Raw genomic sequence first — 14,010 nt, 5'->3', positions numbered from 1 at the left:
GAGGAGGCCGGGACGGCGGGTGACGCGCTGTGTTGTTCGTTGCAGTGCCCGGCGCCCCCGGTGCCCCCGCCAGCAGCCCGCCGTGCACCGTCAACATCCCCATCGCCCCCATCCACAGCTCGGCCCAGGCCATGTCACCCACGCAGAGCATCGGCCTGGTCCAGTCGCTGCTGGCCAATCAGAACGTGCAGCTGGATGTGCTGGCCAATCCGCCGGCGGAAGCAGGGGGTGAGGGGGCGGGGCCTTTCCCGGGCCCGCCAGGCCGCTTTCCTGGGGCGGGGGCGCTGGCCGGGGGGGAGCTGGGCCGCGCCGCCCCCGTGCCCCCCGCCCTGGCCCCGCCGCCCCCCGTGCCCCCCACCATCGCCCTGGCCGACCTGCGGGACCACGGCGACCGCGAGCACGAGCCCCCGGCCAAGGCCAAGGCCCCGCGGCCGGCACCGCAGCTTCTGGAAGGGGAGGCCGTCGTCTTCGGGGCCGCCCAGGAGCTGCAGCTGAACAAGATGAACCCCCCGCCGCCCTACCCCGGCACCATCCCCGCCGCGCCACCCGCCGCTCTGCCGCCCCCGCCCGGCCCCCCGCAGCCGCCCCTTGACCTCTGCCTGAAAAAGGGGGAGTTCTCCCTCTACCCTGCGGGGCACTACCAGACGCCCCTGGGGTACGAGCGGATAACGACGTTCGACAGCAGCGGGAACGTGGAGGAGGTGTGCCGGCCTCGCACCAGGATGCTCTGCGCCCAGAGCACCTACACCTTGCCGGGGCCCGGCAGCTCCGCCACCTTGCGCATCACCGCCGCCGAGAAGAAGATGCAGCAGCCGTGCGCCAGTGCCACCCTAAACCGGCTCACGGTCCCCCGGTACTCCATCCCAACCGGGGACCCGCCGCCCTACCCTGACATCGCCAGCCAGCTGTCCCAGGGCAGAAGCATCGCGCAGAGGCTGGACAGCAGTATCATTCATGCGACTCTGCGGAGGAACAGCCGAGAGGCAGCCCTGAAAATGGCTCAGCTGGTGGAGGGTCAGAGAGCCACCTTGCAACTTCCCCCAAAAGCCAAGAGCAATGTTGTGACGGCGCAGTACCAGCAGAGAGTACCCACCGCCTTGTACACCTGCAGCCAATGCAGCAGCGGTGGCGGTGGTGGCGGCGGCAGCGGCAGCAACGCGAGTGCTGGTGGTGTGGGCAACATCACTAGTGCCAATGCTAGTAGCAGCACTTCCAGTATTGGTGGCATGAGGCCTGATATGAGCACAGGGGGCACCTCCCAGCACAGCTCTGTCATCGCTCACTCTGTCAGTACTTCGCCTCTGGCCTCCCAGTCCTCTTACAGCTTGCTGAGCCCACCTGACAATTCCCGTGACCGAGCAGATTACATCAACTCTGCCTTCACGGAGGATGAGGCCCTTTCTCAGCACTGCCCAGTGGAGAAAACAATACGTCACGTACCCGTGTCCTTGACGGAGGCTGCCCTTGGTGTAAAACGGCCACCGCCGTACCAGTGGGACCCTATGGTGAGTGAAGAGATATGGGTTCCTCAGGAAAGGACATCTCAAAGCTCAGTGCCCAACCCTCTAAAACCTACTCCTCTCATCATCGGTCAAGCTCAACATCTGGATATGTCTCGAGTGCCGTTTGTTTCCCCCAAGTCACCAACCAGTCCCACTGCCACTTTCCAGACAAGTTACGGGGTCGGAGTACCTTACCCAGGAAGCTACAGTGCCCCTCCCCTTCAGGGAATGCAGCCCCCCTGCTCCCCCAAAGAAGCTCTGGCCCCAACGCAGTTTGCACAGCAGGAGCCCACAGTTGTGCTTCAGCCAGGTTATCCATCCAACCTCTCCTATTGCCCTTTGCCACCCATGTATCCAGGAAGTAGCGCCTGCTCTAGTTTACAGCTGCCACCGATCGCCTTGCACCCATGGAGCTCCTACAGCGCCTGTCCACCCGTACAGAACCCCCAGGGCACCTTGCCCCCCAAGCCGCTCCTCGTGGTGGAGAAGCCAGTGATGTCTCCCCCGCCAGCAGAGCTGCAGGGCCACGTGGGCACAGAAGTAATGGTGGAGACGGCAGACACCTTCCAGGAGGTGCTCTCCTTGACGGAAAGCCCCATCCCTCAAAGGACGGACAAATTTGGCAAGAAGAGCCGGAAGCGCCTGGATAGTCGAGCTGAGGAAGGAAACGTGCAGGCTATCACCGAGGGCAAGGTCAAAAAGGAGGCAAGGACGCTGACCGACTTCAATTCGCTAATATCCAGCCCTCGACTGGGGAGGGAGAAGAAGAAGGTCAAGAGCCAGAAAGACCAGCTGAAGTCCAAGAAGCTAAACAAGACCAATGAGTTTCAGGACAGTTCGGAGAGCGAGCCAGAGCTTTTTATCAGCGGGGATGAACTGATGAACCAGAGCCAGGGCAGCAAAAAGGGCTGGAAAACCAAAAGGAGTTTGAGGACAGCCAGTGAGCTGGACGAATTCAAGTGCCGGAAGGCCAGTGAGAAGGAGGATGGGAGGCTGGGGAGCCAGGGCTTTGTGTACGTGATGGCCAACAAGCAGCCACTGTGGAACGAGGCAACGCAAGTCTACCAGCTGGACTTCGGAGGGCGGGTGACCCAGGAGTCGGCAAAAAACTTCCAGATTGAGCTGGAAGGACGACAGGTAGGAGGGGGTGGCACACGCGGGCCAGGGTGTGGGAAAGCCATGCCAGAAATAAGCTCTGCCTCTCACATGGCCGACTGCCTCGCACTCATGTTAGCTGCTCTGTGAAAAAAGCCTTTGCCACGTGATTGATAAAAACCAGCAATCAAAGGTCTAAATTCAGAATGGAGGGTGAAGTTCAGTTGTAAAGTAAACGTACAAAATACGCTTGGTCTTACTGCAGTCGGACATGGGAATAAGGGCCTCCTTTAGTCTCACTGGCTCACTGCTGAAGGTAGGTGGGTTTTGTAATAAACACAACAGATCTCCCCAACGGTAGCTGCATTTGCCGTCGGTGGTTGTGGATAGCAGCTAGCTGAGTGAACACTGCTCCCTTCTTGCGACAGTCACAAAGGTTAGCCAGTCAGCAGATAGCTAAGGCAGAGACAATGGACAGGCAGTTAGGTTCCCTCCATGGTGAAATTTCCCCTTGTGGGTTACCAGGCCTCTGGGGCTGGTTCTTAATGCTAGAGAAGGAAGGCACTGACCCTCCCCAGAAAAAAAGTGCTCCTGGGCCGCTTCTGAACCGCCTGTGGGTAGACAAATCTATAGATAGTTCAAAACATCAAAACATTCAATTTTAGGCTCTCTCACCTTGGCCCGAGTGGGATGTTAGTTACTACACCAAACACAGGCTATTAAGTGGTACTAATCAGCAGGACACTGGACTGAGACTCAGGAGACACATATTTATTTCCTTGTCCAGCTGTCCCATCTCTGTAAGTCACTTTTGATTTATTAAAGGCATCAAGGCTCTCAACTCCCTCTGATTCAACTTGGGCATTTGATGTCTTAAATATCCAAAATGCATGACCAGTGGTAGTCTCTTGGTTTTGTTTGTCTGTAACAGCAGCTCATTAAAAAGGCAGTGATCAGAGCCATTTATACCCTTTTCTTCTTCAGTTAAATGGCTGTGGATACATGCCTGTGGGGGGGCGGGTCTGCAAAATGACCCGGCCAGAGGTTTTGTTCTTGGGGAAACAAAGCCTGACATGGCTTGCACAGGCAGCCTCCATTCTAGCTCAAGGATCTTCACTGTAGAGCAAATACAATCTGGGCTTCTGGTGAAGTGAATGAAAAAAGCAGTAATAATAGGCCAAACTTCAGATATTCCCTGCGGAAGAAGAACAACCAACCTGACTAGCCTTGCTTTACATTTCAAACAGCTCCCACTGCCCCTTTGCTAATTCATTCTCGGTGTAATTATGTGCTAGTGAAGTTTATGTAAAGGAAAACATAACTGCCAAGAACATACAGCTTAACGGCTATGAAGTGCTGGAGTCAGGAGATTGGTTATTCCCCTTCCCTGAAAGCTCTTTTCTTTGGAAACAAAATCTGTTTTCCTGGTGGGCTGATGATAGGATGTCTCCAAGGGAGAGAATAGTATTTTCCTGCAGGAAGCATGATGCTGGTGTAACCAACATCTGCTCAAGTACTTGGTGACAATCTACTTACACCAATGCTGTATACAGTCTAGCATGTTTTAAAGCTCCATTTAGTCTATAGAGTCAAATATTGCAGTCAGATACTCTGTACAGACCAATAGCACAGTGCTCTTGCTCTTCTTTGGCATCATACCCCATTCTGTGAATAGCCCCATTCATATTAGCTCAGGAGGTAAGGTGTTTGTACAAAGGAGCAAAAACATTTTGCTTTTATTCTTCTCCAGTTCCTTTTCTGTGGTTCACTTTTTTTGACCTTGTTCTCTCTTTGCTTCCTTCCTCCTCTTCCCCTGCTTCCCAGGTGATGCAGTTTGGAAGGATTGATGGCAATGCTTACATTTTGGACTTTCAGTATCCATTTTCTGCAGTGCAAGCCTTTGCTGTTGCTCTGGCTAATGTGACTCAACGCCTCAAATGAACAAGCAGAGACTGGAGAGAGGAAAATGTTAACCTTCTCATGAAGTCCAAACCAGAAAATGTCAGGGCAGCCTGCTTTAGGTGTGCAGAGGTGCCTGGGAGTGAAGAAGGCAGTAAAACTGGAAAAGTCTCTTGGTGCCCAACAGAAGGGCATTAACTCTAATCAGTCATGGGATGGAGGGTGGGGGGCTGTTTTCTGTTTTGTTTGTTTATTCGTTTGTTTGTTTTCAGGTGTTTTTTTTTCTTTTTAAGCATTGTGCTGGGTCTCAGAAAGAGCGAAGGGTTGAGAGCCATTCAGTGTTACGTGGAGAAGTGTGGCTTTTGGCTTGTTGTGGTGGTTCTGCCGTGTTTGCTACAGTAGCTGATGTAAGCTCATAGGGGGATTAAAAAAGACTGCTCTTTTTGATAGACTGCCTTATATCATGCTGTTCTTTTTAAAACAGGGAACATAACTTTTTTTCTGGTCCAGTTTGTACTACTACTCCTACTACTACTCCTCTACTACTACTACATCAGTGATAGCAGCAAAAAAAGAAAAAAAAGAAGCTATAATACTTGAAGACACGTGTTTCTTCTCTGATCTCTGATAATAACTGAGCACTACAAGTTCCAAGGAGGCTTATGTAGGTCAATGTTTAATTTATAAATAATGATGTATTATTCAGAAGAGAAACAATTGTTACCAATGGCTGGTTTAAAAACCCAGTGTATTGAAGAAGTTGATGTCTGCTTGTTTTGTGTGCTGTTATTGGGGATAAACATCTTTCAGTAGGTGACAGAAGATAGAGGAGGAAATAAGTACGAGCATTGCTTCTTTTGTTATTGGGGATAAACATCTTTCAGCAGGTGACAGAAAATAGGGGAGGAAATAATCATGAGCGTTGCTTCTTTGTTCATATTGATCAGCAGTATTCTCCAATTTGGCCTGTAGTTGGCAGAGGTACAGTGTGACCAGATGTACCTCTAAGGCCATGCCTGTACGTGCTCCTCATTTAAATGTGTTTACACTTTATAAACAGTCTTTCAAGTGAATGAGAAGGCCTGGTGTATTCAGTCTTCTTAGCAATCAGTATAAATCAAGTTCTACAACAGTGTATCAGTGCTTGAATTAGGAAGGAGACAGAAGTGTAGCAAGTCATTACAAGAAGCAATTTCATCAGAAAAGCAATTTCATTACAGAAAACAACATCATGGCTGGCTGGAGAACAAATGAGTTGAAAGAGGAAGGAAAAATTGGACAGAATCATCCCTTTTATCACCTAGCTACTCGGGTAGTCTTTGTGACTGTGCTTTAAGAATATAATGCTCCAGCTAAGATCACGAAGCCAAAGTTCACATGGAATGTTACAGAGGAAGGCTTAATAACCATAGCATGACTCTGCAGTTCCTTCTGGTGGACATGCAGACCTGTTGAGCATTTCAGAAGGGTAGCTTGCACAGAAGAGTTTCTGTGTTGTCCATGTGTTGTGCACATATTTATTTGCTTTGTCTCTTTCCTCCTTACCTGCATTTTGCTATGGAATATGTTTTTGTATGGAAGTAGTTTCCCCAGTAATACACAAAACCTGAAACTATTCATGTAATGATTTGGACATTGGATTACAAAACATAACTGCGGATATCCTTCAGAAATTGCTCTTTTGAAGTGAAAGGCACACTGAGAAAGATACGTTGGTTGAGGTGTTGATGGCTGCTTTGTCTTTGTCTTTCATCCACACTTCTTACTTGAAAAACTTGGTATAACTTAAGATGAATAGGCGCGATTTTCTCTCTTTGCTTTTTTTAAATCCTAATGGTAGGGGCAGATGTGTGTTGCATTTGATTCATTCTAGAGGAACATATTGCATAAGATAAGACCCTGCTGTAGTAGAAGTTACCAACATGCACTGAGCTTGTAACTTCTGTTCTGCTGAGGCTTCTAGAGCTGTACAGCACAGAGGGAGTAATGCCAGTCAGAGAGGAGTTTCAGAGAGTTGCCAAGGGAGATGACAAGGCAGAGCATCCACAGGTAATGTGCCGCAGGGTAAGTCCAGGAAAAACCACCTGCAAGATGTTTTCCTTGGAGGGAGGAAGCAGAGGTAGCACGGAAGGAGGGGGGAAGTAGACGGTACCATGCCTGTATTATCCCAAAGCTCAGCAGCTTCTGCTTGTGTGTGGGAGTGGTCAGGCACAACATTCCCCTTGGCATCTAGCAGATTGTTGTTTGCTTTATTGAATTCATTTTGTTTCCATCAGTTGTCTTGGGCCCATTTGTATTCTTCCTCACATGCATGATTTATTCAGCAGTTTGAATGCCTGTATGTATAATGAGTGTGGAACAGAGGAACCGAAATGGATTTGGTTCTGGTCCCTTTAAATCAGTGGAAGTGTTTCCCTTGGATTTTTGTGGAGGAAGCACTATTAAGCCCTTTGTCTATATTGAGTTACACACTGTACAAACAGTAGGTTGAATTCTCAGTTCACTGATTCCAATGCGCAAGGAGGAATTGGCTGGTAGGAGTCCTCACCTGCCTTAACATCTGTGCTAAGCAGTCATACCCTAATTAGAGTATAACAGGCACACACTGAACACCATAAGAGAAGAAACATAGCATGGCTTGCTTGCTGAGGGAAGAGCCACTCAGTCACATTTTAGAAATCTTCAGCTGGAAGAAACATCAGTTGTAGTTTAAAGCCAAAATTGTTAGTACATGGAAACAACGTTAATGTTTTTTCTGAACAAAATCTAATCTAAATAGAAGGACTTCTGCATGCAGTTTCTTTAACCTTCCAAGGAATAGTATTCCTCTTCACTTGGTTCATTGCCAAATTTTTCCAATTATCAACAGTTTTATGCTAATGGAAAACCAAGAAATGAAACCTGATACAACAAGTACCAGAGTTAGTAATTTGGTTTCATTGGCCTAGGTCGGGATTGTGTTCTTCTGATGGCACTTACAAAGAGCTTTGGCATAGAAAGAGGCCTGGTTTCTGCCCCAGCAAAGCACGAGGAATAATTATAAAAAATTGGGAAAATAAATGTAATTTCCACCATCCTTCCCATTTACTTGTCAGAAAATCCTATAGGATAAGGTAATCTTCTATCTTTTTGAAAATAATGTAACAGAGTCCCTTTAACTGAGGATTTTAATCGTGTAGAGAATACCCAGTATTAGAGAGAGAAAATACTCTCAAATATATAGAATTTTAGTGAAAGGAATGGGAATTATGTAAATGTCTGAGTGTGTGACTGGATCCTAAATTATACAAAGAACAAGTGAAAGTGACAGTTGGTTTATTTTTCATTGAGATACAATATAGAAAACTAATTTAAAAGCTCCCTCCCACCCCCAATAATCACTTAAATCCTGAAGATCGCTATTGCATTCAACCAAAAGACAGATGTTACATTTTATATTCTGTTAGTAAAACCCAGGTTTTCTGTAGATAGCTAAGTTCTTCTAGGAAGAATGTAGCAAAGTGTTCAGAAATATCTCATTCTTTTACACATACAGTAATTTCAAGTAGTTAAGTATGTTTTTTCCAAAGTTTTTTTTAGTTGTGCAATAATTGTGACAGTCTAGGGGGTTTATGAGGTTTTTGTTGGGTTTTTATGTTGGGTTGTGGGTTTTTTTAGGGAGTTTAGAGTGGTTTTTTAAAGATAATTTAATGCAGATTTCCTGTTGATGTCCAAAAGACAAATTATTTATCTTCCCTAATGTAATAAGTGATTTAGGGATTATTTTATTAGTATGTATCAGTGAGTTATACACACTTTCTTATTTATATTTAAAGACCATCTTTGTAAGTAATTGTTGCTAGCAGTAAGTTTTGCTGCAAGAAGTTAAAAATGCATATAGGAAGACCTGTTTTTGCTGGATAGTATGCAAAATTTCATAATGCAGGCAGGCAAAAATATTTTTTTGGCAGCTGAACACAGTGAGTTTGCTGTGCAGGACCGTGTAGACTACAGAGTGTAGATGACTTCTTTGGGACCTGCAGAAATCTGTCCTTCTCTACTGTTTTCCTCCTTTGTTTCTAACTGTATAGTGGTTTTAAAAATACAAGGCCTGATTTGCTTTCCCTCTTCTTAGTACAGTGCTTTTTCTTGAGATGTAAAATAAGGTAGGTTATGTGATAAAAGAGGATATAACGATATAGGCTCAGTTTGTAAGAAGTTCATTGCATCGTTTAGTAGGGTTTGGCAATGGCATAATTCAGTGCTATGCAGAGATACAAGCAAACTGGCTTCGAATAAGGTAGCTGAGGCACAAGAAGTAGCATAGCAGTAGATGCATTTTCCTCTGCTCAGACTAATAACACTCCTTCAGCTGGGCTCAGCTGATTCCAACACAGCCATAGTGCTTCTGATATCTGCGCTAGCATTGCACAGAGCTGATGGAGCTGAGCCCTGACACTGCCTGCAGCAGCTTTGCCTCTTCAGGAGGCTCCATCGGAGACCTGGTGGAACAGGCGTTCCTCCACTCCTCCTCCTAGGTCTGCTCCAAGAGCAGCGTGAAGCTGCCATGGGGTTTGGCTGCAGCAGCTTTGGGCAGAGAAAGCCCTGATGTCAGCCAGTGGCCATGGTGGCCATCTGAAGTCAGAACCTGCTCCACTGGAGCTGCAAATGTCTGCAACAGAAAACCTGATTCCTTTGAAAAAGTATGGCTGATGTCCTCGAAATATAGCTCCTAACAGAGTCTAAAAATTGATACTTAAAAGTCTGATGTGAAGTGCACCATGTATGGAGAGGCAAATTTTAGCTGGAAACAGTAAGAATATCATGTTGCTGCAATATCATGTTTCTGCAACACCCTAAGAAACTATGAGAAGGAGGGGGGTGAAAGAGGGGAAAAAGGAATTTTCACGTTAATAATTTTGCACTCAGTTCCAGAGGTAGCAGTAACATGTGCCACAGGCTGCCTGAATATCGGTGAATCTGCACACAGGTTCATCTCAGTTAGATAAACTTTCTGTGATGCAACCCACAAGTAAAACAGTTTCTCATTTCTCTCTCCAGTTTTGTTCCATTGTTTTTATGAAGATGCATGAAGGTCTACAGGTATCAGACAAAGATTTCTGACTTTGCTAAACCTTAAGCTTAGACTTTCCATAGGTCCAGGCTTTCTTTGTTGTGTCTTTTTAGTGTCCTCTCAGAAATTCCAAACAGATTTCGGAGCTTGCCTGATTGTTGCTTCAGACAATTTCTGTGCATTTGCTTTTTGCAGCCTGATGTGTGTGATCCTATGTTATCTTGGTGCCCTGTTACCTGTCAGAAACAGTTTAAATCCTCATACGAAGAGAGCGGCATGTGCAAAAACTGATTTGATTGAGAGAAAGGAGAGAGAAGACAAAGTAAGTTTTCACTAGCTTTAAAGAATGTGTTTCCCAGAGCAACAGTTTGGAAATCACACATTTCTGCAGAGCCCAAACCACTCCAAACCAGTATATCTGACTGGGAGATTAGCAGCAGATAAGTCACTCACGTGACATTCTGACAGAGGGCCAACTTCTAGCCTCACCACATGGTTACACCAAGATACGTAAGAGAGTAGAATCCAACCCAAAATGTACTTTCCCTTTACTGTGTGATTATAAAGAATTACATATATGACCCATATATCCACTTAAGAAAATTATAAAGCATTAGCCAACAAGTATATCAACAGTTCTGTATAACTCCCTTGAAGAATGCTAGAAGTAAAATCCTGGCCACAGAGTAGTCATTCGGATTTTTGCCTTTGATTCCCATTTCTAGGATTCCATCACAGGTGAGCAAGCTGTTTATGTTATCTAGAGATTGGCATAATGGTTTTCCCAGTATAAGAAAGCAAGTATTACCATACCGCTGACAAAAATGGAAAACTTCTGGTAGATGAATTTTTTCATTTTCAAGTCCCTTCACCTTCAAGGCAAGCACAATCCTCCATCAGCAAATACCAATTTAGAGTCCTGCTACCCCCAGGAATAGTTGCAGGTAGGTGCCACAGGTTCTCTTTGCAGGATTGGAATTTACATGCACCGTTCTCGAAGGAATAAGATTAATTACTACTTGTGAACAATGGGCTATGTGTATTATTTTATCTTTGTATTTATTTAATTTTCTTCTAAAAAAAATCCTGCAGAGTAGTTTTAAGATTAAAAGACTCAGCTTTGTGTGTTGCCTGGTATCTCTGAAGATATATCAGGAGATAATTTCTTTGGGTAGTTTGATTCTGTTGCTGCATCTAGAAAATTAGATTTTTAAGACAAAAGCAGTTAACCAAATAAAAGAATGAAATAGGATTCAGTGAAGCAATTCTTGCCAAGAAAATTAAAAACTTCACCCTTCAACTTCTGATATTGCAAATGGATCTATAATTAGGAATTTGTGCTTCAAGGCAAATTGATTGTTTTGGAGTACTATGCAAGTGCACAGATTTGCTGACCCAGAGCTGTCTGCAGGATCAAAACAACATGATTTTGTGAGACTTAAATAAATGAAAATACTGAATACTTACCTATCTGGAGTGTTCAGTGAAAAAATTAGATGGTATGGTGTTAAAGCCTGCCAGCTTATTCTTAATCCTTGCCCTCCAGTTTACATTATTATAAATTTAAAAATATGATCTGACTCAGCAATTCTGAATCCTGACAAATGTTGTCTATTTGCAGAATGTTTGTCTTACTGGCCAAGTAGATGGTTTAAGACATGGATTAAGATTAAAGTAATGATAAAAGAGAAACATTTTTTAACAGTGTGCAGACACCTGAGTTTCAGGTATTTCATTGGAATAGTGCTCGGTATGTAATTCCTACCTATGTTGTTTCAAGCTATTTGTTCGGAACTTTTCTAATTTTCCCTTTGTTTCTTTTTTTTGCTTGATACATGTTTTGCCTTTGATTGCCTTTTGTTTCACTATTTCTGCATTCACTGCTTCTTTTTCTGTGTTGTGCATTTGGGGAAGGGTATGTTTGTTCAAGATCTCGTTGTTTATTGTAGATAAAATATATGGTGTTGTGGAATAGCATGGGGATGCATTTGATTGAAAAGGCACTGTAGTGTTTCCTGAAAAAGAAGGGGAGTTGCATTTGTTTATAAATGCATTATTTTGGTACTATAACTTTGAACATGATTTGGGGTTTTTTTTTCCTTTTTTCTTTTTTCTTTTTTTTCTTTTTTTTTTTTTAATTTAATGAGCATATAGTCATGCAGGTGCATGCATTCTGAAGCTAGCAAGCCCAGCATGTTTTTCTTAACGCTTTTGAAAATTTGGTACACAGTGTGTGTACTTTTACATACCTATACTATTTTTTAAATATATTTTTTTGACTCTCAAGTTTTCTTTTTTTTCTTCTCCTCAGTATACCATGGTATAGCTGGTTTCCATTGTACTTAAAAACTACCCTGATCTGCCTCTCCTTTTATGTATCTTGTGTAATAGATTTTGCAGGAGGTGCCTAGAAAGCATTGTTGGTTTCCCTATAAAAAATGTGGTTTGTCCAAATTCTTTACTGTCTACATGATTGAGAGATGGACTGATTGCCCTATTTTTCCTTGATGATTTGGAGTTGTAAGAGTTGTCCAGCTGTTGCTTAATAAAATTTTGCAGACTAGAAAATTCCTGACTTGTTTTTGTTGCATTCTGCATCTTGTCAAGCACCTGAAATACTTTTAAAGCAGATGACAAATCTGCACTGGAATGACCTGAATAATAAATAGCCAGATGCCATTGTGCTTTCTCTTTTCAATAACTGTATCTGCCAAGTTCCACTGAACCTGATGCGTGTACCAGGCCATCCTACTTTGTGTCATTCATATGGGAGGATGGATGGAAAAGATTTTGTGGTAATAATGTTTCTGTCTGCCTGGATATCAGCTGATTCTTGTGCTAGTTCTCCTCTGCTTGCTTTCCTTTTCAAGGAAATTACTTCGGGGGTTTGTGGTACTTCTCATTTTGTCATGGATATACTGGAAACTTATCACAAGGGATTCCTCTGTCCTGTCATCTTTAACAACAGAATAAAATGCTGTGATGGCCAGTTGTGGTGGGTTGACCCTGGCTGGACACCAGGTGCCCCCCAAAGCCACTCTTATCACTGCCCCCCTCAGCTGGACAAGGGAGAGAAAATACAATGAAAGGCTCCTGGGTCGAGATAAGGACAGGGAGAGATCACTCACCAATTACCGTCATGGGCAAAACAGACTCAACTTGGGGAAAATTAATTTAATTTATTACCAATCAAATCAAAGTAGGATAAGGAGAAATAAAACCAAATCTTAAAACATCTTCCCCCACCTCTCCCTTCTTCCTGGGCTCAACTTCACTCCCGATTTTCTCTCCCTTCTCCCTGCCAGCGGCACAGGGGGACAGGGAATGGAGGTTGCAGTCAGTTCATCACACGTTGTCTCTGCCGCTCCTTCCTCCTCAGGGGGAGGACTCCTCACACTCTTCCCCTGCTCCAGCATGGGTCCCTCCCATGGAAGACAGTGCTCCATGAACTTCATGAGTATGAATTTGCTCAGTTGTCACTCTTCCCAAGGAATCTGCAAATGGCTATTGTAGGAGACAAAACACTGGGCTTAAATGGATTCTCACTCTGAACCAGTGCCACCATTCATATGCCAGCATTTGTAAAACAAGCTTAAACCTGGAGTGTCAGCCTCTGGGAATGAGGAAAAGGGGGAGGATTCCCAGCCTGGTGTCTGAATGCTTTGCACTGCAACCATGAAAAGTCCTCTTCTAGCATTAGCACTGCTCAGGGGATGAGTGCTGGGGGTCTGCCAACATTCATGAAATCTCCCTTAGCTCTAGATGAGTTTTCCAGTAAAATTAAACTTCTACTAAAATGCAGAAATTAGGAAATTAGTTGTTAAGTTTAGAGACAGAAATGGAACAGCAATATAGCTTCTGGTCATGGCACTCTGCTTTGGCCTTGTGGTTTTTCCCTTGTTGCTTTGGCTAGTTTTGGTGTTTCCCTGAGCTAGTAACTGGCCAGGTGAACTAAGCTGATTCATGCAGTTTCTGTTTAGATCGAGGTTCCAGCAGTTTTCAGGTTTTTCCTTCTTTGTGTAGGATATTGACTTAAAATATAGTCATCTTCTGCTTCCCTGCCCTTTTTTAGTGTTAATTTGGGGGATTCTGCCAGCTACAGCACTGGTAATTGATTCAATCAGGATAACAACCTATATCTCCTTTGCTCATGGAACCGAGCTAATGCAGTTTGGTTTGTGGTTCTGGAAGATCATTTTTGGAAGGCCCCTCTCTGCTGGGTGCAACCAGCTAAATTTAACACACGTAGTCACTTGTAGTTTGTATATAAACTTCAAGTATGCTGCATCACCTTCTCTGCATGTTGGTACAGAAATGGGACTAAATGAGAATGCTGGACCTGTAACTAGCTCTTGAGAGAGAGGAGGCATGAAAGGAAGCAAACAGATCTGGAGAGGTGGCTTGTTTGGGGGAGATGACTACTGGAACATGCCTGCCTGGAAATGGCTGGGGACACAAATG

At 44.7% G+C, this 14,010-nt stretch overlaps 1 protein-coding gene across 1 annotated transcript in view; it reads left to right on the top strand.

Moving 5' to 3' along the window:
- The window catches only part of TULP4 (TUB like protein 4), a 131,159-nt gene extending 119,059 nt beyond the window's left edge, over nucleotides 1–12,100 (top strand). The window contains exons 13-14 of the mRNA XM_049800399.1: nucleotides 46–2,639; nucleotides 4,422–12,100. Coding sequence (XP_049656356.1) covers nucleotides 46–2,639; nucleotides 4,422–4,538 — 2,711 coding nt within the window. The 3' untranslated portion in view covers nucleotides 4,539–12,100. The remainder of the gene's footprint in view (nucleotides 1–45; nucleotides 2,640–4,421) is intronic.
- Nucleotides 12,101–14,010: the final 1,910 nt, after the last annotated feature.

The sequence above is a fragment of the Accipiter gentilis genome, chromosome 5 (genome assembly GCF_929443795.1).
Source record: "Accipiter gentilis chromosome 5, bAccGen1.1, whole genome shotgun sequence".
Classification (NCBI taxonomy): domain Eukaryota; kingdom Metazoa; phylum Chordata; class Aves; order Accipitriformes; family Accipitridae; genus Astur; species Astur gentilis.
This window is presented reverse-complemented; position numbering and strand designations above follow the sequence as displayed.